Source organism: Mus musculus, chromosome 6, assembly GCF_000001635.26.
Source record: "Mus musculus strain C57BL/6J chromosome 6, GRCm38.p6 C57BL/6J".
NCBI lineage: Eukaryota > Metazoa > Chordata > Mammalia > Rodentia > Muridae > Mus > Mus musculus.
In genome coordinates, this window is record NC_000072.6 from 38,950,462 (window position 1) to 38,971,307 (window position 20,846).

General features: G+C 44.4%; 1 protein-coding gene and 1 long non-coding RNA gene across 10 annotated transcripts in view; one reads left to right on the forward strand and one right to left on the reverse strand.

Moving 5' to 3' along the window:
• Positions 1-20,846, forward strand: part of Tbxas1 (thromboxane A synthase 1, platelet) — a 220,432-nt gene that overhangs the window by 86,303 nt on the left and 113,283 nt on the right. For all 9 annotated transcript variants that reach the window (XM_017321499.2, XM_017321500.2, XM_011241280.3 and 6 more), the window contains one exon: positions 1,417-1,469. In XM_017321499.2, coding sequence (XP_017176988.1) covers positions 1,417-1,469 — 53 coding nt within the window. The remainder of the gene's footprint in view (positions 1-1,416; positions 1,470-20,846) is intronic.
• Gm52859 lies at positions 11,275-15,481 on the reverse strand. The gene is made up of 2 exons (XR_003956281.1): positions 14,889-15,481; positions 11,275-13,844 (listed from the first exon to the last, which is right to left on the reverse strand). It is a non-coding gene; the product is annotated as a predicted gene, 52859 (long non-coding RNA).

Below are 20,846 nucleotides of genomic sequence, written 5' to 3' on the forward strand. Positions count from 1 at the left end.
GCAGACAAAATAACTGTCATGTAAGGAGAACTCCGGATGGCTGACTCAAAGAATGTCTACATCAGTTCCTCTCAGCTTATCGTCCCTGTATATATAAATTCTGTCGTGCTTTTTTTAGAACACAGCTAAGTTTGCTTTACAGATGTTGCAACACCATGCCTCTTTCTAAGAGGGAGGTCAAGTCATTAGAAGGGTTTATTAAAAACTTAGACGCAGTAATCTTTTGGGCAGCCACCTGAGGTACTTTTTTTTTTAAATTAAAATATAATTACATCATTTTCTGCCTTTCTTCCATATCTTCCGCATACCTCTCCTGTTCCCTCTCAAGATCATGACCTCTTCTTTAGTTTATAAATAAGAATGTATAGATACAACTTGCTTAGTCTGCTTAGTATTACTTATGAGTGTGTGTCTTCAGGCTGACCACTTAGTCCTGGATAACCAATCAGGGGTTAATGTCTAGGGAGGACTATTTCTCCTGTCTCTGTATTCCTTAGTTGTATGTAGCTCTTTGTTTATGGGTGGGGCCCTGAATTTACAGTCTATTGTGTTCATCTGGGCTTTCCTTGCTACAGCTTAGGCTTGTATTGTGAAGTACGGAGTTACTGGGAACGAATGGGGCATGGTTCCCTTCAGAACACGTGCTTCCTTTAACCATCAGCTCTCTGACCCTCCACCCCTATGACTTAAATCTAGCATTCTCCACCCAACCCCTCCCAACACATTCATGTTTATATATACCTACACATATGTGTGTGTCCTTCCCACCACATTTCACGTATCAGTTCTCAGTGCTTGCCCACACGATATCCCATCATACCTGCTTATGTCCTCTGTCTACATCCACAGCTCCATCTCCACAGCACAAGGGGTCTAGCATTTTCTCACCTCCACCCATTTGGCCTCATGCACATCTTCTGGCACCCTAGAGTTTCTGCCTATGAGAAGTCCTGCTGAGAGCCTTACGTTTGAACCTTTAACTCAGATCCCGAGACTTTAGGAGGTGTGATAATTTGGGTAGATACGGAAGTTTACACATATGTGGGTCATGAAAGGAGACTTGGCAAATACAAACCCTACCCGAGGGGAACACTGTGGATGTGAAAGCAAATAGTTTTCAGATGTGTGAGCAGCAATTATACGCGGATAACTTAAGTGCCCATGGTCTCTTCTGTCCATTAAATAGAGCTGCTGAGAGTTTTACTCAGCAATATTTTAAAAAGCCATTTCTTTACTCAATATTCTACAGCACTTCAATGCAATATAGCAGTGATTCTTCTTTTATTGTTTATGTAATTGTGTTCTTGCTGTTCTAGCCTTTTTTTTTTTTTCTGAGTAAGTTGGAATCATTGAAATTTTACTCAGTCTTATTCTTACCATGGTTCTGTGTGTGTGTTTTTTTTTTTTTTCCTCCAGGGTTTTTGGGAGAGCCAATTGGAACTCCGAGAGCGATACGGGCCTCTGTGTGGGTAAGAGAAAGACTCACATTCTTTGATACATGCTTTGACTTCTCATGTTAAACTAATGTGGAAGTTATGATGGCAATAGGACTATCATGCGCTGTACTATTGTGATTTGATTTTTTTTTGAAGATGCCTTCAAAGGACAAGTACCCTACAGTTCACACATACAGAGAGGTGGCTCTCGTTTGGACCTGTCATGTTCCATCCCTTGGGTAAGGTGTGCCTGCTAACAGTAATATTATTGTCAGCTACCCTGGCACACTTCTGACACTGGAAATAAGTTCTGTGAATAATGACATATGGCAATAGTGAGACTAATCCTGTCCAGGATACACTGGGGCACATGGTCACCCTTGTTCGTCACCCTTGGATTATTTTTAATGCTGTCTTTTTTAATGATGTATTTATTTTTAATTTATGTGCATGTGTGTGAGCCTTATGAGTGTATGTGTACCACATGCATGCAGGAGCTGACTGAGGCCAGAAGAGCGCATTGGCTCCTCTAGAACTGGAGTTACAGGTGGTTATAAGCCAAATGTGGGTGCTGAGGACTACGTCCAGGTCCTCTGCAAGAACAGCAAATGCTCTCAGGTGCTGAGCCATCTCTCCAGCCCCTCTTTAGTGCTTTTTATGATCTAGAATGTTAGTGCTGGATCTTTGCTTAGGTGATTTTCTATATTCAAATTTGGAATGACTTAATCTTCTTCCTCTTCTGCATGGGTCTGTGTTTATGAGGTTCCCATACTCTCAGTGCATTCCGATGAGGCTCCTCCTCAGCCACTGGGTGACCTTTAATAACTTCTGGATCTCCAGGCTGGCAGTCATTTTTCTAGGTGCGCTAAATTTCTGTCGTACTGTTTGCCCGTTCTGATGAGTTCCGTTGTTTGGAAACCTTTGTGTTCCGAAGGTCTCAACCTGTATTCTCTCGGTGCTGCTTTGGAAAGGTATTGGCTTGAGATATGCATGGACCTGGCTCTACCCAGGAAAACAAGTGGTCTATCTACTTTCTACTGTCTTATATGTCCTTGAAAAATTAAAAAGTTAAGCTGCTATCGATGTTCTATGTATATGTCTGTTCCTGCTGTGTGTAACACACTCCCCCGATCCCCAAACTCAGTGACAGAGACGACTTATCATTCAGCATGTGTCTGAGAGTTGGCTAAGGCCGGCTGGCTGGGAGGGTTTTCTGGGCTTCCAGTGGCATTGGGAGGGGCTCCTCTGTGCAGCTCTGTCTCTCATGCTTCCTAGCCTTTGTGGAAGATCAGCAGCATTAAGGCAGGGTCTTCTCATGAAGAGGCAGAGATCTAAGAGAGCAAGGAATGCTGCTGAGCATGCTCACTGGCACCCTTCCTGTCAAGCCAAAACTCAGAGCTGGAAGAGGGAGATTGCTGTGGCCTCTGTGAGGCAGCAGAGTTCCTTGGTCAAGCCCAGTGTTGGTCATACCAAGAGGGTCACCCATGGGGTGGTGGGCAGTTGACAATTGTCTTTAAATAATAAGCTCCCCCTCCCTTTCTGTGATCTCTGACTTCACTCAGAATTTCACTTTTCACAGGTAGCTTCCCGCTGGAAGCATGAGACTCACTGGAGCATCGAGGGGCTGACTTGTTTGCCCCAGTGCTGTCTTGCTACCCTTCAAACCTCATTCTGCAATGGCCTGCCCCTGACTGTGGTGACCACCTATGTTTCTAGGATGCAGAGCTGGTTCAAAGGGCTGCTGTCTCCAACAGAGTTAGGCAAGGTTCTCCCATGTTCTAAATTCTAGAAATTACTTTCTTGGAGAATTCTTTTTTTTTCCCTTGTATACAGTTTTAGTGTGGAAGCTTTGAGTACCTTAGAGTTATCCTTAAATGTCAGATGAAGAATATAAAGGACATGAACACATACACACAAAGACACACACACACAGAGGAGAGAGAGAGAGAGAGAGAGAGAGAGAGAATTGGTTTCCTTGACAACAGGCTATCCACTCAACTTTTCTTTCCAACTTTAACTAAGTTCACACAATTTATCCTTTTCATTTCCAGAAAACTTAAATCACAGAGAATGATTTCAAATGAGGTTGTAGAGATCAAAATTGCAGTATCATCTCTATCCTTTGTTCCCTTCTCTGGTGAAAAGGGGGGCAGGAATGATGGTATAATTTCTTCACACAAAGCCATCAACCTTTTCTCCTGTAGAAAGAATGATGGGTCATAAGACGCTTCCTGCTGTGTCTATGGTCTCTCCCGGTCTCCATCACTGTGCGGGTGGGTAGAAATGGCATCTATCTAAGCTCCTATCTCACCTTAACTTTGGCGTAATGGTCTCTCTGATTCAGAGTGTCAAAGAGGGCCATGGTCCATGAACAACAAAGGCCCCCACCCTTCCCCCCAGGAAACAATTTTGTTTAAATTACGTTGATTTTCAGGCTGCTTTCATGACTAGGAAATAGGCTATCATGATTTTCTTCAAACTTGAAAAATCAAATAGGTTTGACTGCTCATGGGACAAGGGAAACTCCACCCCATGGATGCCTAGCAGAGCAGCACTTTGCCGTACTGGAACAGCACAGCCCGCTTGTGGAGAGGAGTGTGCGCAGCGAGGATCTCTCGACTGCTCTCAAAGTTCAGAAGATGACTGTGATTGGGTGTTAGGACCCTTACCTGCTTGTAGCTTGGTCAGATCAGAGTTTGGGACTCCTAATTGGAAGAGGCTCCTAAGCCCTTTCCCCTTCCTACTTCTGTTTCTGGGAAAGCATTGTTGGTGAAGGATTCTGCCTAGAGGGACAGAGAGTGTTATCATTTATTCTCACTGCTGTAGCCATCACATTCACTATCACTATCACATTCACTACCACATTCACTACCCCTCTCACATTCACAATCACTCTCACATTCACTTTCACATTTACCATCACATTCACTATTATAGTCACTCTCACTATTACATTCATTATCACTGTTATATTCACTATCACTATCACATTCACTATCACTGATATCAAGTGTCTAATAATGTATGTAGGTGGCTTTGCCAGGTCTGTGTAAACTGCATCCTTCCTTGAATCTGAGTATAAAGCAGGTAGTCCAGTGTCCACACTGCTTAGCTTCTACCACTGATGCTAGGTTGATTCTGACCTGCCCAGCAGTACCATTGGCCACAACAGATGAAGATGACAGGGGCCTGTGGTTTTGGATAACCTTAAAGCAATTGATAATTACCCATAATTTCTTTCAGTCTGGGGATCAGCTCCAAGCTATGTTATCATATTCCATTCTAATATCCTTAAGGCTGATATCAGCATCATCACTGATGGTTAAATATAAGCAGGATAGAAACTGTGCCCCATCGGTTTGTGACAGACTCTAAAATGCAGTAAATCAGGACCCTTTAGCATGCTGCGACTATTACTTACAGATACACAGGGTCTCCGTTCAGCCTGTTAGCAACAACCGCAGGCCTGCATCAGGATCCACTTTCCCTTGCCGCATCTATCTTCCAGCCACTCACTCCACAGCCCTGCATTTTAACCTCGCTTTCACTACCTCTTGTCTCCACGTCACTTTAATTTTGATCCCCAGTACAAACATTGCTCCCCCTTGTTGGAACGTGAGGCACCTGGCACCTATGTACCTATGTCCCTCTGTGAAGCCAGCTTTGTGGCACAACCTCCTGCGTTCCCATTAAGACATTAAAGTTGTAAATAAGTAAACATGACCACCACATAATTCATAAGCACTAAGGGTGTGTGAATACATGCTTAGCCTGCACTGACTTCATACCCTGAGCCATGAAGGCAGCCTTTGTCTCCTGCTCTTCCTCGTGTGGATAATGTGTGATGGGTAAGGCTTGCTCTCCCTTCCTGCTGTGTTCATTAATGGTCTTCGGGGCAACGTTCTCCTTCAATACACTCCTTATTAAATGCTACATTATTTTTTAAAGGCTTTAATTGTATGGAAATACACTGACTTTAAAAATAAGTTCTCAGTTGATCAATGCCTTTTGCTTTCACAAACAACACTGCAGTGAATATTCTCAAATATACAATATTACTCTCTTGCCTGAGTATGTCCGTAGAATAAATCCCTAGGAAAGGAATTTTCTCCTCTATACATTTTTTATTTTGATATTACTAAATTGCTCTCTCTAGGGCATATATCAACTTATGTTCCCACAAATAGAACATGAGAAAATTTGATTTTTTTCACATATTTGCTATCAAAATAAGTGGTCAGAAATGTATTACCATTTGATGGCATATTACTGCTACTTTAATTAGTATTTATTTATCTTAAACATCTTTGAACACTTTTATGCTTTTAAAATTCACTGTGTTTTGTTTTCTGGAGAATCTTTTGCCATTTTGTGCTGAGTTCATATTTTCCTAATTTATTCATAAGAAATCTTTACATATTAAAGTAAGTAGCCCTTTATATTTAATATATGTACAAGGTGTTGCTCCCAGAGTGGTGATATTGGGAGGTTGTGGAATCTTTAGTAGGTGAGGCCTGCTGGGAAACCCTTGAAGTCATTCTGGGCCCACCCTCACAGGGGACTGTGGGATTCTAGCCCTTCCCTCTTCTCTTTCTTCCTGGCCACAAATGAACAGTTCACTTTGCCATGCGCTTTCCCTGCTCCTATTGGGCACCTCACTAGACATCTGTGAGCAGTGAGTTACCTGGTCATAGATTGGAACTCTAAAGCCGTGAGCAAGAGAAGCCTTTCTCTTCGTAAGTTAATTACCTCGGGTGCTTTGTTACCATGTCAGAAAGCTGACTCATAGGAGATACACACTTAATTTTTTCCAGATGGTTCTACTCAGAAATTCACCCTTTTCCAAATGGCTTAAAGTATCACATTTTCACACATCATTACTCAGGAATTTTTATATCATAAGTACTTCTGACTCCTCTGTTCTATTGAACTATCTACTGGTCTGGATTCCTTACTGGGTACTCGGATTTGAATGGTTTGTGTGAAACTCCTTATATCTAGCAGCAGCTGATGTTCCAAGAGTGCCTTTGCAACTTGTGTTTCTTTCTTTGTGTATGAGAACCTGAAGCAATCAATCTCTAGGAAACTATGAGTCCTTGTGCTGGAAAACAAAAATGTCAAAGTGCTGAGCAAATATGCCTTCCAGGACGAGGGACTGACAGGGAGCTTCACAGGTCACACCACGGGACGGGCAGGTGTCGCCTACGCTTCTAATGTGGAGGGTTAGCACCATGAGTTAATTAGTTAGCATGAGTGATCTGACAGCACCTTGTCAGGAGGCAGGGAGATAGTGGAGAGCTTTGGAATTCGTATGGGAGACAGTGTGGCATTTGTGGTGGCGCTAATAAGGTTGCTTTCAGCTTGGATACCACGGTGCTGTTTCCCAGGAGTATTTATGCTTTGAAAGTTACTGACGTGTAGACTTCTGAAAAAAGAGCCCTTAAGCACTGTGTCCATTTACTAAGGTGAAGGCCGGGAGTGCCAGAGAGAGAAAGGTTAGCTCTATGTAGTCAAAGGGCGGTATCACCCACATGAGGGAGAGTTCCCGGAACTCTGCCATGGAACAAGAACATTGGATATTGAAGGGATTGGAAGGGTGTGACCTGCTAGACTGTGCTGATGTGGATGATGGTTTTCAAACAAACAGATACACACACACACACACACACACACACAGACACATACACACACAGAGACACATACACAGGCACACTCATACACAAATACACAGACACACATGGTGCAAGACATCCAAATACATTGGATTTGAAAACATGAGTCTGTATGGGGTGTGAGGTAAGTGGAGTCTATGGCTCATAGAGATGTAAGTCTTTACACAGCAGTCTAGCTGCTGGGGCCCAGAGACCAGCCTCACTGTTAGACTATCCTGAGCTCTGCTGAATTGTGCTGAAGAGCAGGCCAACTGAGCTTGGAACAAAGAGAGCGAGACCTGGTGGCCTTGAGGCCATAGTCATGGAGTGTTGTTTTATAAAGTACACTTTAATATTCTCATGGGTCACAAATGCTAGGCCTGGTCACAATGTTTAAGTTCCTGGAAATTTATAACTGTTATTGCATACATGCTGGCTATTTTTATGTTAACTTAACACAAGCTAGTGTTACCCAAGAAGAGGGAGCCACAACTGAGACAATGCCTATAAGACTGGCCTGTAGGCAAACCTATGGAGTATTGTCTGAACTAATGATTGGTGTGGGAGGACCCATCCCACAGGGAGCGGTATCACGGCTGGGCAGCTGGTCCTTGGGTGTATATAAAACACATCAAGCTAGCCATATCGAACAAGCCAGTAAGTAGCACTCCTCTATGGCCTCTGCATCAGCTCCTGGCTCCAGACTCCTCCCTGTTTGAGTTCCTGCCCTGCCTCCCCTCTGTGATGGACTCTGATCTGGAAGTATAAGCTGAAATAAACCTTTTCCTGCTCAGGTTGCCTTGTGTTTCATCCTATCACTAGAAATCCTAATTAAGACAGAATGTTAAGGGAACATTATTTATCAAGGGCCTACCCTGACAACAGGCAGATGTAGGAAACGGTAGAGAACAGGAGAGTAGTGGCTAACAAGACAACCGTCTCCCAGCCAAGTGCAGGGCTTGATAAGTAGACAATTATCCTCAGGTACATTTGTTAGAGCCATGCTTTCGTGACTTCTGAACTGATTCCCCGCTTACCCTCTAGGGTCATAGCCTCTGGACACCCCTGGTGGGGCATCTCCCCAAACTTCCATTCTTCTTATGGGGCAGAGCATCTTGTCTCCTGGTCTCCATCCACGGGTGTCTCTGGAGCTGGCTTAGATCCCTGTGTTTCCGACTCTCTCACCACATGTATCTCCTGCCACGTGTTACTCCCCTGTCCTCTTCCTGTAACAAAGTAGAAGTAAGTGATGGATGCTGCAGATATTTTTTTAGTATAAATATTTGGTTAGCATACAAAATAATGAATTTTATTATGACATTTTCATGTAGGTGTATAATTGTACCTTGTACATACTTGACTCTCACCCTCCTACCCACTTCCCCCTCTTCTCAGTATTTCTCTTCTTCCCTTCATAGTTCTCTCTCTCCCTCTCTCTGTCTCTCTCTGTCTCTCTGTTGCTCTCTGTCTCTTTGTCACGCACACACACATCCCTAGATGCTGCAGATATGTGTGATACATCTGCCTCCCTCCCACAGCAACTACCCTGTCTTGTTCCTTTTCTCTCATCATAGCCCTCCCAATATTTAAATTTAAGTCTAAATTCAATAAATGAGAGGTTTGAAATACTTGTCTTTCTGAGTCTGGCCTATTTTGCTTAACATGATGATCTCCAGCTCTATCAGATTCATAGCATCATTATGGCTTAGCAAACTCCAGTGTGTGTGTGTGTGTGTGTGTGTGTGTGTGTGTGTGTGTGTATGAGAGAGAGAGAGAGAGAGAGAGAGAGAGAGAGAGAGTGAGTATATATGTGTGTGTGTGTAACATTACATTTTATTTATCCGTTCAGCTCTTGCTGGGCATCTATGCTGGTTCCATGTAGCAATAGCCATAAAACATGATGTGTTTTTTTGACAACTACTGTATTTTGTGACTCATACTCAAAAGGAACAGAAGTGTATCGATTCAGCCTCCGAAGCGCTCAACAGAATGTGGCAGAAGAGGAGGGTGAGGAAAATCTCCCGTTCCACTCTCTCTAGCCGTCACTGGTTAGCTTAATGGATTATGGCCAACCATTCACTTCCCCTCTGTTTGCTTAGAGGTAAATGGGAGATTTGAACTGGATCAGTGACCTTGACACTCTGTTTAATGATGAACCTCAGTAAACAGATGATTGACCACACTGTGATCTAGGACTGTGCATGGGCGCACAAGAGCTCACACAAAGAGAGAGCTCCCACTCACACACGCAGGAAACGGAAGTTTTGTAAAACGACTGCCTTATTCTCTCCAAGAGTCACTGAGACTAGGTCTGGAGAAGGAAGGCAAATGCAAGCTGCTCAGGTCTCAGTAAACAACTTTGTAATCACTGTACTAGTCTGCTTAAGGCTGCTGTGATCAATACCAGAATGGAAGCAACTTGGGGAGCAAAGGGTTTATTTCTGTTTATAGTTTCCAGTACGTCGTAAATGGAAGTCAGAGCAGGAACTCAAGGCAGGAACACGGAGCCAGACTATACAGGAACGCTGCTTACTGCCTTGCTCAAACTGCATTCTGGTACTACCCAGAACCTCTTGCCCAGCAGTGGCTCCGCCATAGTGGACTCCACCCTCTCACATCAGTGTTAAGAAAATGTTCCACAGATATTACCTACTGGCACTCTGATGGAGGCAATCCCACAACTAAGTTTCCCTCTTAGTTGACTCTAGCTAAGTTGAGAAAATTTAACCAGCATAACCACTAGTGTGTCAAAAGCAAAGACCAAGTGCTATCTGATAGTCTCTTCCAGGTAGTGGGAACTATGCAACCTCCCGCAGGTGATGACCCATCTCTTCTTAGTCTATGTTAGAAGAAACATCAGAGAGAGAGAGAGAGAGAGCGAGAGAGAGAGAGAGAGAGAGAGAGAGAGAGAGAGAGAGAGAGAGAGAGAGCTTAGATAAAGTCAGCAAGAGTCCACTGTGGATAGCTGCAGCAGATCCCAGTGGCAGAGCTGGACTTCTGGAGACAGGGCTCACACACCTGGCTCCATGCCCAGTGTTAGCACCTCCTGCCTGAGAGCATCATTCTTCTTCATCTTCAAAAGCCCACATTCAGCTATTACTGAAATTACTTTCAGCCCTACCTGAATCTAGCTAAGACACTCACAGAAATAATGTATTAATTGGCAATTTACGACATCTAAGCTATTTTGCGTTAGATAGAGGTATCTAAGGAATTTGTGTGGCTTTCCTGCCTCAGAGTGTAGCTAAAATCCCAAGGAAACGGGGCAGAAAAGAGAGTGACCTAGAAACTGTCCCCTTTCGGTGGGGGGTGGATTAGGGACAGAGAGCAGATGGGGCTGTGGATAATGAAATCACTCCAGCTGATGGGGAGTGTGCAGGGTTCCACGTGTGCGCGCCCTTTTGACATGACAGTATGTCGAATGTGCCCAGTTTTGTTCCTAGTTGTCATAGGACACATGCAGCCTGCGGGCTACAGGCTGGACTCACGTGAAGGGTGAGAAATGGCAGCTCCCTGTTTTAGCAAGCACTGGCCAAGGTGGAATGGGCAGGAGAAGGCTGCCCCTAGAGAGGGAGGTCACCTGATAGTAGTCACGTGACCAGCCAAGCAGCTGCCATAGAAGTCTTTCTTGGACATTAGGACTCAAGTGAGAGGCCTCTGGGTCCTGAAAAGGGAGCTGGTGGGAACATAAGATAGGCTCTGAGCCCAGGGATGAGTCACACGTGCAGCCTCAGTTCTGAGAGCCAGAGCATAGCATTGCCCAAACTGAGAATCCAGCTCTGTTCCTAGTACCTCCTGTGAGGAAAATGCCCGTCCTGTCTGCAGCACACCCAGACCAGGGAAACTGCTCTCCTAATGCGATCCTGGGAAGGTGTAGCTTCCGGTCCATGGGGGGTGGGAGGGGCTAAGGTAAGGATGGAGCACCTTGGAGGGATGAGGAGCACCACAGAGCCAGGCTGACAGCTACAGATCTTCCCATTTGTCTTCCTTGATGTCTGTAGCCGGATCTACTGCAGAGAAGCGCATACGAGGCTCAAGTGGGAGGGAGGGAGTTCCTCCGCGGTGACAGTCAGAGGTAGCATCAATAACTCCTTTATCCCCACATGACAACCTGCACAGATGTATTCCCAAACAAAAGACTGGCTCACATTAGAGTTTTGTAAAAAGCTCTGTCTCTACCTAATCAGTTCAAATAAAAAAATTCCACATTTAATTGAATTGTACCTGCAACAAATCCAAGTTGTTCAACCCAAAATGCATAATAGAGTTACATAACACTGTCATGAATCACTGTGACATTTGTCAAGGCAGACTCTCTTCTGGAAATACGTCCTGGTAACACAGAGCTTATGCAAATGTTTCCTGTCAAGAACCCCAGCGCACAGTCTCAAGAACTGCACATACTTAACCAATTCCAGTGGCTTTTTAACCTTAATTAGTTGAGAAGTTAAACAGCATTTATATTCTGTCCAAAAAGATGGACAGACCATCTTTGCTTTCATGATTTAAAAAAAAAATCATTTGTAAATTCAAATAAGCAATAAACAGCCAATCATATAGAACTTAAAGTCTCTTTCTCATCAAAAATCGGTGAGCCAAGAATCCCCTTCAACTTCTCAAAAACTCTTGAACAACCCAGACATGTTAGCATATGACTTGTAATTCTAGCCCTCAAGAGGTGGAGGCAGGGAAATCACGAGTTCAAGGCCCATCTAGGCTGCAGATATACAGATTCAGTTCTGAGTCAGTAGCATCCCTTGGCCCTGGAGTACTTTTTATGACAAGTCTCAAAGCACAAAACCAGCAAAACAAAATAAAACCCTTAAAGACAAGGGTGATGAAGGAGGGGGGAGGGAGAGGAGGAGGAGGGGACCATTGAATGATTTAAATATAGTCCAAAACCTTATTGTTCACTGGAGAAAATGAACTGTGGAATCTAAATGTCTAAAACCAAACATTGGCCTAAATGCTCAAACACACAAGGTCACATGCCATCCATCAGACGTGAGTGAAATTCTACTAAATTCTGAATGATTGGAGTTCTTCATTAAAATGGACTGAGTTCTCTTGTTTTTCCTCTAGGACCCTTAAATCTTGGAGAGTTTGAGTTGTTTACCATGCATTCCAATTATTCCTGATCAGTCTTATGTGTAACATTTCCACAGCTATGCGCACAAAGCAATTCCCTGGCAAGGCACCACCAAGTTTTATGATGCTTCCATGCCTAGGGCAGATAATAGAAACTTAACTACTAAAATAACTTCCTTGATTATTCCTGGCGTCTCAAGGCCCCATTCCTAACAACATCTCCTCTATCTTGTCCTCCAACTGCAAGGATTTTGTAACCCACAAGTGTGGGTTTTTTTCATCCTGGGATCAGTTGTCAGTTGATGGGACTATCTATAAAGGTGGCTCTCTGGCATTCTCCAGACCCCACATTAACCACTAGGGAGGTGCTATTAGTTGGTGATCCTATTTTTGCCTTTTCTAAAGAAGAACCTAATAACTTTTTGCTCTGAACCAATGGCTGGTGGGCAGCCTGCCATTGCATGCAAGCTGGATGTGGGCATTGTGGTCTTTCCGGGCTGTAACATCTGTCAGCACCTCTAGGTGCCACCCAGTTGCAAGGGAATTAGACAGTTTGATACTGAGTAAAAACTGCCTTTCTTAACAAGATGGTGGAGACAAGGGTCTCCTGCCCTCCCCCTCAGCATTTTGCTTTGGTAATACAATGCCTGGTGCATATGAGCCACCAAAGAGGTAGCTATGAGTGAATCTACTTTTCTTTAAAGGTTCTAACTCTCCAAGTTCCCATCTCTGCCTTACTGTCAGTCCACAGCTATGTCCAATGGTCAATATCACTCTCATATTCTTCCCCAGGCAAAAAGATGCTCCCTTCCCTTAAATCTTTGCATTCTCTGCTAGAGTTGGTTTCCCCAAATCACTGAAGGAGATAATAGCCTTTAGTCTGGAGCCCAATAAGATGTTTCATCTCCTCCTCAGCATCCTGAATCTTGCCCTTCTCCAACCCTGTTGATGACTGCCAAGGCTTTGGTGCCCATGAAGCCATAAGGAACGTTCACAGAACAATGGTTTGATCTAATTTGGAAGAGGGTGAATTTCCTTGTACCTACAATCTACCGGGAAGGATGCCTGTTGGATTGATGGATTAATGGCTCCTGCTTCTCAGACAAAGGCAGATACTTTAATAGCATGAAGGCTGTATACCTAAAGGGCATTTCTTATTGTGATAAAATATACACGAGAAAATTTACCATCTTGGCCATTTCTCATTGTACCACTCAGTGCTGCTAAACACGTTCACGGAGCTATACTGTCACCACGGTCATTCATGCTCACAGGTGCTTTCATCTGGCAAACAGAAATGTCATCCACAGCAAACACAGTCCTCTCTGTGCCCCTCTCCTGCCCCGTCTCTGTGACAGAACTGCACAGCACTTGTTCATTCAGGAAGATGTCCTCAGGGCTCATGTACCTTGCCCCATGTGTCAGAATTTTCTTCCTCTTCAAGGAAAAGAAAACTTTGTACACTGGGTATATCCCCCATGCTGTGTTGTTTGCTGTTGGTGGACACTGCCGAGCTTCTACCATGTGGCTCCAGTAAACAACAAAGCCATATCTGTGGACGTGCAAGTATAAACCCAAGACCCTGCTTCTCAGTTCAATGATGCAGCCATGATCACCCGCATGCAAATGCTTCTTCAAGTCCCTACTTTCCATTTGTAGAGCATTCGTCCTAGAAGGAGAAGTACAGCATCAGATAGCAATTCTGCTTTTATTGGGGGTGGGGGCTGGGGAGCTCTCGGCGCTGTTTCCTATAGTAGCCCCCATCATTTTGCCTTTTGGAAGATAGTCTGTAGCTGTGTGTAGCCATCCCTTTCCATCATGCCGAGGTGGTAACTGTTGTTGTCAAACCTTGAGAATGAACTCCAGAGGAAAAAAAATATACTTTCTTCCTTGGAGAAACTCCTGGAACTCAACTGGCCAGTGCCAACCCTGCATTTCTGATTGGTATGTAGGACGCACTGACTCCCATTCCCTTCCAACGTTCTGCTGGCTGTAAACCAACCAGCTAGCATTTGACAAAACAAAGACAAAAAGGAAGCCAGCCTTATTATCAATTGATGTTTGCGCGCGGTCCCGTGGCTCATTTTAGTAACCCTCCGGCAGTCTCCACCCTGAGCTGCTTCTCCTCTTACGTCCTCTCTGCTGAGTCCTTTACAACCTATGTGTCTTCCATTCTGTCTTCACCCCTTGAAGTTTCCTCTTTCCCAGGTGTTCACTGTGGCCTTTGGGTCTCTCTTCTGGTTCTTGTTTGTGTGCTATGTACAACATCTCTCCACAGAGCTGACCCTTCATTCTCAATCTGTCAAGACCAGGTTTGGTAGCTCGCTGATACAGTCTCTGAGCTCCTCCATAGGTGCCTATTCTAGCTTTGAGACCATTTGCTGAAGGGGGCAAGCTGATGTTCCCTTTGTGTTCTAAAGTCCCTGCAAAAACATAGTCACTGAGAGAAAGTGACTAGTCCACATGTCTTCAAATGCAACGGGGCCCACAGAGAAGTATGTACCCAGGCACACAAGCTTTGGAAGGAGCATAGAGGTTTTGGCTAGGACAGAACAGAGAAGAGCAGGCGATAAGGTTATGCTGGGGAAACAGTGATTTGGATCATCAGAAATGGGGAAGAAAACAGACAGAAAATGTTACAGGAGAAACGTCCTATAGGAAAAACAACAGCATTGAGGGAGATTTTGGGCCGTAAAAATGAAGGCGAACCAACCTGAGTCACTGATACTGGCTAGGAGTTCCGTGGTGGTGAATACTGATTGTTTCTAGGCATGTCAAATGAGGCGGTTTCTAGAATGGGATAATTGAGGCAGGGAGATTTAATCCACCCTAAATACGGGTGAAATCACCCCCATGGCTTGGGATCCTGGAGTAAATAAGCAAAAAGCCAGCCGAGCACCAGCATTTATCAGTGCTTGCTTCCTGATGGTGGGTGCAGCAATGCGAGCGTCTGCCTCAAGCTTCTGCTTCCATTCCTTTCCTGCTAGGCTGGCCTGTAGATGACTCAAACTGAGAGCCAGAGCAAACCTTCCTTCCTTAAGTCATTCTTCGTCTAGTATGTTGTCACAACCACAAGGAAAGTAATGACTGCTCAGAGAATAAATGGTGGCCCGTAATAGTGAAGAGACTGCACATGGCAATGGAGAAAAGGGTCTCACGCTTGCCGTAATCAGCTGGAATGTGCCATAGTCCAGCCAGTTGCCATAGCAAAATAACAGATGCTGGGTAACTTACAAACAATGGAAGTTTATTCTCACAGTTCTGGGGGCTGGGAGCTCAATATCAAGGCACCAGCAGCTTGGTGGTCTAGTGGGTGTTAGTTTTCTGGTTCATGGGTGTCCTTGCGTCATGGAAGATGTAAAGGAACAATTTTGGAGTCCTTTTATAAGGGTACTAATCCATTTAAAAGGGCTCTGCCCTTATGACATAATCACCCCCAGAGGGCTCACCTCTGAATATAATTACCTTGGGGGATTAGAATGTCAACATACAAATTTGGAGGGTGCAAGCGTTCAGACAGTACAAGGGCTGTTAATGACTTCGGGTTCAATGTGACTTAGGGACGCAAGACTCTAAGGATCACATTCTGCCAGAGGAAAGGAAAGGGATAATGGGAGCTCCGGGGTGTATCTGGACTCTGGAATCTTCTGTCTCTAATCCCTTGATAGTCTAATGGGCTTATTCCCTAAAGTGTGTCCTTTGGACCACTTCCACGAACAATCACATGGTGGCTACATGGAAAATAAAAGGGGAGGGTCTCTCTTTAGTCAAACGGTGGAGACAGAGTCCAAGGGACACACACCTCTTTACTGTTCTATCTCAGTGAGCTTCGTGTGGAGTAACACACTTGGAAAGTCTGCAAGCGAGAACTCAAGCTAGGGTGTTTATTTGAATACAGGACTCCTTTGTTTTCCATAATATCTTTTAGAAGTAGAATATGGAAAACAGGCTCCCTTTGACCTTTATACGTTTCTCCTTCTCTTCCCAACCTCCAGTAGCCAGTCACCCCATGGCATCATGGTATATTTGATGTGCGTGTTTGCACGGCTTTATGGACTGAGTATTATCATTTCATGCAGAGCATCTGTGGCCTCTGTCACTCAGAGGCCTTGTACTGGGCCTAGGGTTTTGTCCACACTTTCATGTTCCATCAAGGTGTTGTGTTCTCATCAAATCAGCTGCATTTCCCTGCTGCCCAAAACCCAAGTCTCCTGCCTATCCACTGTGCTACTGCTTCCAGAAAACTCTTCCCTGGATGTCCTTTTCTGAGGCTCTTCATGGCCCCGTGAGATAACACTCCTGGCTACCTCCCTTGCTTTTATGACTGTAAGAAATACTTATCATCATCCCCAGGGCCCGTCTCCATATCAAATGTTGTAATTTAAGAGTGGGATACACCCTTCCAATATAGTCTCTTGTGTAACCACCCAACAGGACTCAACCTTGGCTGAGCTGATCTTATCGTTCAGTAACGCGGGTGACTTTAAGATGAAGAGGCCATACCTAAGCAGTGTGCACTGGGTTTAATGGTGTATCTGTTTGTTGTGAGAGAATGTCAGGTGAAGCAACCTAGCTCATGGCTTCAGGGTTGTGGTGGTTTGGATGAGAAATGTCCCCCATAGGCTCATGTATTTAAACACTTGGCTGGTGGCTCTGTTTGGGGAGCTTATAAAACTTTAAGGACATGGAACTTTGCTGAAGGAAGTACGTCACTGGAGGGGGAGGTGGGCTTTAAGAATGTGTATCCCCACCCCACTTCCAGTTCGCTCTCTCTTTTTTCCTGTCAGCAGTTAAGATACAATCTCTCAGCTTCCTGCTCCCGCTGCCGAGCCTCCCACACCATTATGGCCTCTCCCCCTGGAACCATAAAGCAAAAGAAGCTCCTCCCTCTAGAACCTGTATCACAGCATCAGGAAAGTAACTAATGCAAGGCCTTCGTGGACAACTCTGTGCTGAAGCAGCTTAGCATGGGGCTGGGAGGAGGATGCTGACCCCTTGGTGGCCAAGAAATGAAGCGAAGATAGGAAGGTTCCAAGGCAAGATATGCCTTCAAAGACATAGTTTGACACTCCCCTTGATGAGGCCCCACCTTCTGCAGTTTCCACCACCTCTCCCTAGCCTGTTTAAACTTTGAATCTGTGAATAGATGAATGCATCATGAAGGCAGAACCCTTGTGGTCCAATGGCAACTCCCAAACAGACACCCCCAAAGCCGTGCCTTATTAATATCCTAGGCATTTCTCAATGCAATCAAGTTGATAATCAGGCTCAACCACTGTAAAATTCTCTCATGATATTTTCAGAAAAACAGGTATATCTAGAAATCATGACAGTAAGTGAATCAGCCAGACAATCAGAACGACGATTGCAGAATGCTCTCTCTCTCTGGTGGAACGCAGACTTTAAAGCATGTAAGTGTGCAAGTGTGTGTGTGTGTGTGTGTGTGTGTGTGTGTGTCTATGTGTGTGTGTAGATCATGAAACTAGAAAGAGGATCTCAAGACGGGAAGAAAAGAATCTAAAGAGAAGTGGGAGCTAAAGAGGGTGATGGAGCACATGTGATTGGAAACTGAAAGAGGATTAATAAAGAAGTGAAGGACCAGCTAGAGAGAGGGAGGGGTCTGAGCAGGGCAGTCAAGGAGGGAAATGAATGAGAACAAACTGTAACGGCACATATATGTATGAAAATGCCAACAAGAAGCCATCACTTTCTATGCTAATCTAAACATTAAAAAAAAAAAAGACTAGCCACCATATATGAATCTCTGAAGCTCTCCTACTCCACTTCTCCTCAAGATACTGGACAGAATCTCTAAGCCTTAGGATATTTGCCTCTACAACATGCAACATAATTAATTGTCTGTTCACTGTCAAGCTGTCCTGACAGGATGTAAACTCCACAACAAGAAGTTCTCTCTTGCCCACCCTGTTATTCCAAGCACCTAGAGCGGTGTCTGGCACATAACAGGTGCTTGTTAAATATTTGTTAAGTGACTAAATGAATTGCCTCTTGGTACATATTTCTTCACAACAAATGTATCCCCAAGGAAACCTCAAACCTTAGGAAGATCTTATTTCACTAATTTGGGTAATTGATATTTTCTAGAAAACAAAAAGAACAGGGGGAAATTTCTCTTAAAATCAAACCTTAGAGAAAGAGGAATCATAACTGTCCTTATCAGGGGCTGGCCCACTGAAGTATAAAACTGTGAAAGGTCTACTACAGAAGGTCATCTTGGGATCTGAAGGGTGAATAAAGGAAAAGTGTATTGGTGGGACCAGTGGTGCTCTATTAGCAAAGGAATTAGTTAGGTCCTCCCTGGTCTGCCAGATCACATCCTGCTCCCAAAGTGTTATAGTTGCCTGGAGCCCACCTCTCTGGGGTCATCTTAGGGCACCAGAAAGAACACAGGATTAGAAGCCATCATCCGGTCTTGACCCAGCTATTCTTAGCCAGGAAGTCCCATGAATCTTTCAGCCATTTGGTCACCTTTAAAACATACTTGAGCACCTGCCTGGATCATAGATCCATTGATGTGGGATTCAGAGGTCACTAAGGTCACCCAGATCCCTGAGACAGAGCCATCAGGGATCCAGCAGACCAATGGTGATTTCTGTACTTCTCTGGCCTGAGTTTCAAAGACCTCTTATAGTCCACTGGCATCTTGTGGGAGACCCTAGACATTAGGAGTCTCTTCTATAACTGCTCAAGGCTAGCTGAGCCTGCATGTGGGTATGTAAGGCCTCTCATTTTTATGTAACCAGAGTCCTTGCCCTGGTGCATCCTCCTGAGTGAGGGTTGTTCTTGGGAGACGGTGTCTCCTGTCCAGTTGTCTCTTCTCTTTGCGCTCATTTACTTAGGTATGAAATGTGTGTGTGTGTGTGTGTGTGTGTGTGTGTGTGTGTGTGTGTGTGTGCGCGCGCACTTATGTGTATGATCATCTTGAAGCATCCTTCTGTTTCTAAATTACTATTATGTATGCTTTAAAATACTCCCTGCTGAGGCTGGAGAGATGGCTCAGCAATTAAAAGCACCAACTGCTCTTCCAGAAGCTCTGAGTTCAATTCCCAGCAACCACATGGTGGCTCACAACCATCTGTAATGGGGTCCAATGCCCTCTTCTGATGTGTGTCTGAAGAGAATGACAGTGTACTCACATATATAAAATAAATAAATCTTTTAAAAAATACTCCCTGCCCTAGTTTCTCCCCAGGTATGTCTGGATCTCTTATTAAAATTTCCCTTTCTTGTTGTCACACAACCAGCTCAGAACAGCACGTCCCTCCCTGGCACTGGGTTCTTCTGGTTTCATTGTCTTTGCAGAACTAACAATGCTCTTTACCAAATTCTCTATTTGTATTCTGAGCCTGTGGGGTAGATGATTTTGCCATACACTTCCAGGTATATGTATATTCTATATATCTATATAATAGGAGGGGTGGAACACACACACACACACACACACACTCCCTCCAGTACCCAAGAATATATATATGCCTGGGCATAACGTGTAGGCAAAAATATTCAGGGACAGCCAAATGACTATTTTAATGTTTCTTTGTCCCTGTGGAACCATTCAACTATTTATTTAGTGGCTTGATGCTGTTGGCATCAACAACTTTGCCTTATAGGCTGTTTTTCATGTTTATGATTCTTACTGTGAAAAAAATAGCTTGCCTAACATCTGTTCTGAATTTGTTTTGGGTTTTTTTCTTTATTTTTATTTATCTATTCCCGATTGAATTAAATTTGCGCCAAGGACACTCACTTGAATTGGAATCTTCTGTGTCCTTCAGGATTTCTACACACTTCAATACATCTCTTAATTACTCTTTTTTTTTTTTATTGTTATGAGATACACATACATACCCCGCTCACACAGGCAGATTGGCTTGCAGCTTACCTCTGCCTGTCCCCCTCTGGGGAATACGTTTTATTAACTGAATAAATTAAGTGGGCGGATAGACTCAATAGAGGAGGGAGGTTTATCATTATAGGTTTTGTTTCAGATATTTTTTCCCTTGCTGCCCAATTCTCTCCTGTAGCCATCTCTCTGTTTTTGGAGAAAGATTTACTATAACTTAATATAGTCATAACTCACCAGGACGGGGGTTGGGGGGAGGGGATACTTCATCTTTCAGATGAAGATTCTGAGGGCTGGAGCCGGGAGGCTATCTTCCTGCTTACATCCGGAAACGATGGAGAAGAGGGGCCTCTGAGCCACAGACTCAGAAGTAGATCGTTGCCTGGACCTGTGACTCCTGGCAGACAAGCTTAGGGCCTTTTGGGAAACACAGGAAGCCCCCACCCCCACCCCGGGGAACCCAGACACTATACCATTGCAGTGGTCCCTTTCTCATAGAGCAAGCCCCACCCATGTTGCTGTGGGTGTGGTTGGGGTGGGGGTGGCTAGGAAAGCATGTAGAAGGCGGCATGAGCTTGAGAAAGAACAGGGCAAACCATAATGAGGTTTCCTCTTCTTGAGGCCTACCCTGGTGGATCCATGATTCTCTGACCTTTTCTGGGATGGCTTCGTATGAGACTCCAGACCCCATTAGCCTCCCTGTTGTCACTAATGCTTAGAAACCTACCTAGCGACCAACATGCATATTCCTAGCAGTCAGCAGGACTGTTCTCAAGAAGGGTGAAAACCTGCTTTAATCTAACACTT